Source organism: Procambarus clarkii, chromosome 6, assembly GCF_040958095.1.
Source record: "Procambarus clarkii isolate CNS0578487 chromosome 6, FALCON_Pclarkii_2.0, whole genome shotgun sequence".
Taxonomy (NCBI): Eukaryota; Metazoa; Arthropoda; class Malacostraca; order Decapoda; family Cambaridae; genus Procambarus; species Procambarus clarkii.
Genome location: NC_091155.1, coordinates 6,801,694 through 6,804,818, shown reverse-complemented (window position 1 = coordinate 6,804,818; position 3,125 = coordinate 6,801,694). Strand labels below are relative to the sequence as shown.

The following is a 3,125-nucleotide window of genomic DNA, read 5'->3' as shown; positions in this document are numbered from 1 at the left end:
CTCGTCCCCCACTACAACACTGTACAACACTCTCGTCCCCCACTACAACACTCTCGTCCCCCACTACAACATTGTACAACACTCTCCTCCCCCACTACAACACTCTCGTCCCCCACTACAACACTCTCGTCCCCCACTACAACACTCTCGTCCCCCACTACAACACTCTCGTCCCCCACTACAACACTGTACAACACTCTCGTCCCCCACTACAACACTCTCCTCCCCCCACTACAACATTCTACAACACCATATCCCCACCGCCAATACAGCTATGCATCAACACTTCCAACCTTACAATATTATCTACATCATTGATTTTCTCCTATCTTGCTTCCTGTTGCTGCCGGGTTCAGTAACTAATATTTTTTGTAGCAATACCTGCTCCAAAATGTAGAGGAGACGTGAAGTGATTTTGGGGTCGTTAGAGGTGACAAGGGAAGATCCACCCGAGGAAACCCCTCGGACAAGAGAAGATCACCCCGAGGAATCCCTCCGGACAAGGGAAGATCACCCCGAGGAATGCCTCCGGACAAGGGAAGATCCACCCAAGGATCTTTCACTAACAAAGCAAGATCTTCCCCACGAAACCCCTTTAACAAGGGGTTAAAAGAGTCAAGGGACCATCCTTTCCAAAGGGAATATTCCCCATGGGACCCGCCTCTCTCAGGGGACCCAGGGGACCCTAATCACCCAAGAATAGAACCCCCTGTCGGCCTTCAATCCTCCTGGAATGAATGACCCAAAAGATGGTTCTTAAATAGTTTCTGAACAAATTTTGTTCCCAAACAAATACCGAGGCCGAATTATTGGGCCACGTGGATCAAATGTATTCAAATTAGAAAATAAATTTAGGGTTTTGATTAAGTTGAGTAGTAATGACGGAGGAAAGCCAACTACTTCACCAACACAATCCATCACCGGCACGATGTTCATGGAGGGTGAGAAACGTGCAGTGGACGCCCTCAAAATTGAGATGCAAAATTTATTTGCAATGTGGGAGCAAGAACACATGAAAACAAGAAAAGTGCAGTTCCATAATCCACAAGTTAATAATCCCCAAGGAAGACCTCAGTGGAGCACCATATCGCAAGGGAACATCAATGAAACTTGCCACTCTGAAAGAACCCAAGGGGCCCCAATCACCCATAAATAGAGCCCCCTGTAAGCCTTCTATCCTCCTGGAATGAATGGCCCAATAGATGGATCTAAAATAGTTTCTGAAATTTTTTTGTTTCCCAACAAATACCGCAGCCGAATTATTGGTGCACGTGGATCAAATGTATACAAATTAGAAAATAAGTATAAAGTTTTGATTAAGTTGAGTAGTAATGACGGAGGAAAGCCAACTACTCCAGCAACACAATCCATCACCGGGACGATGTTCATGGAGGGTGAGAAACATGGAGTGGACGCCCTCAAAACTGAGATGTAAAATTTAATTACAAGTTGGAAGCAAAATGACGAGAGGAAGGAAAGATATCAACTTCAAGCAAATAATACACGATAGGCTTCAGAAATTGTCCATTCAATTTTGTTCGTCCCCGATAAGTTCCACCCCCGTCTCATTGGCCCCAAAGGCACAACAATCAGATACCTTGAACAAAAATATGGAGTACGAGTCGAGGTGATGAGAAATGAGCAAAATATTGTTCTTATCTGGGGCAAGAAAAGTAGTGTAGATAGCTGTAAGGCCGAAATCTAGAGTTTATTTGGAATTTCTGAAATTGAATAAAAATTGTACTAATGATGTGAAAAATGTGCTCTGTTGGAGACAAGAGGAGAGGTGGTGGTGTCACTACGTGTGCTGTTGGAGACAAGAGGAGAGGTGGTGGTGTCACTACGTGTGCTGTTGGAGACAAGAGGAGTGGTGGTGGTGTCACTACGTGTGCTGTTGGAGACAAGAGGAGTGGTGGTGGTGTCACTACGTGTGCTGTTGGAGACAAGAGGAGTGGTGGTGGTGTCACTACGTGTGCTGTTGGAGACAAGAGGAGTGGTGGTGGTGTCACTACGTGTGCTGTTGGAGACAAGAGGAGTGGAGGTGGTGTCACTACGTGTGCTGTTGGAGACAAGAGGAGTGGAGGTGGTGTCACTACGTGTGCTGTTGGAGACAAGAGGAGTGGTGGTGGTGTCACTACGTGTGCTGTTGGAGACAAGAGGAGTGGTGGTGGTGTCACTACGTGTGCTGTTGGAGACAAGAGGAGTGGTGGTGGTGTCACTACGTGTGCTGTTGGAGACAAGAGGAGTGGTGGTGGTGTCACTACGTGTGCTGTTGGAGACAAGAGGATTGGTGGTGGTGTCACTACGTGTGCTGTTGGAGACAAGAGGAGTGGTGGTGGTGTCACTACGTGTGCTGTTGGAGACAAGAGGAGTGGTGGTGGTGTCACTACGTGTGCTGTTGGAGACAAGAGGAGTGGTGGTGGTGTCACTACGTGTGCTGTTGGAGACAAGAGGAGTGGTGGTGGTGTCACTACGTGTGCTCTTGGAGACAAGAGGAGTGGTGGTGGTGTCACTTCGTGTGTATCTGTAATCTAAGTGTATTTACAGGATGAAAGCTACGCTCATGGTGTCCCGTCTTACAAGTACTCTTTGTCATATAATTATTTGAAACTACTGCTGTGTGTCCGTGTGTACTCACCTATTTGTACTCATCTATTTGTGCTAGCAGGGGTTGAGCTTCGGCTCTTTGGTCCCGCATCGCAACTGTCAATCAACTGGTGTACAGATTCCTGAGCCTACTGGGCTCTGTCATATCTACATTTCAAACTGTGTATGGAGTCAGCCTCCGCCACATCACTGCTTAATGCATTCCACCTGTTAACTACTCTTGACACTGAAAAAGGTCTTTCTAACGTCCCTGTGGCTCATTTGGGTACTCGGTTTCCACCTGTGTCCCCTTGTTTGCATACCATCAGTGTTGAATAGTTTATCCTTGTCTACCCTGTCAATTCCCCTGAGGATTTTGTAGGTAGTGATCATGTCTCACCTTACTCTTCTGTCTTCCAGTCTCGTAAGGTGCAGTTCCCGCAGCCTTTCCTCGTAATTCTCATGCCTCTTAGTTCTGGGACTAGTCTAGTGGCATACCTCTGTACTTTATCCAGCTTCATCTTGTGTTAGACAAGGTA

The 3,125-nt window shown here is 46.8% G+C and overlaps 1 protein-coding gene across 1 annotated transcript; it reads left to right on the top strand.

The window, feature by feature from the left end:
- The first annotated feature begins 1,758 nt into the window (after positions 1-1,758).
- Positions 1,759-2,535, top strand: LOC138354813 (autotransporter adhesin UpaG-like). The gene has a single exon (XM_069309313.1). The coding sequence runs from the start codon at positions 1,759-1,761 to the stop codon at positions 2,533-2,535; it is 777 nt and encodes a 258-aa protein (XP_069165414.1).
- The last annotated feature ends 590 nt before the right edge of the window (positions 2,536-3,125 follow it).

Bases quoted from the DNA above. Each gene is read 5' to 3' on its own strand.
- LOC138354813 (XM_069309313.1), top strand. From the start codon at position 1,759: ATGTGCTCTGTTGGAGACAAGAGGAGAGGTGGTGGTGTCACTACGTGT.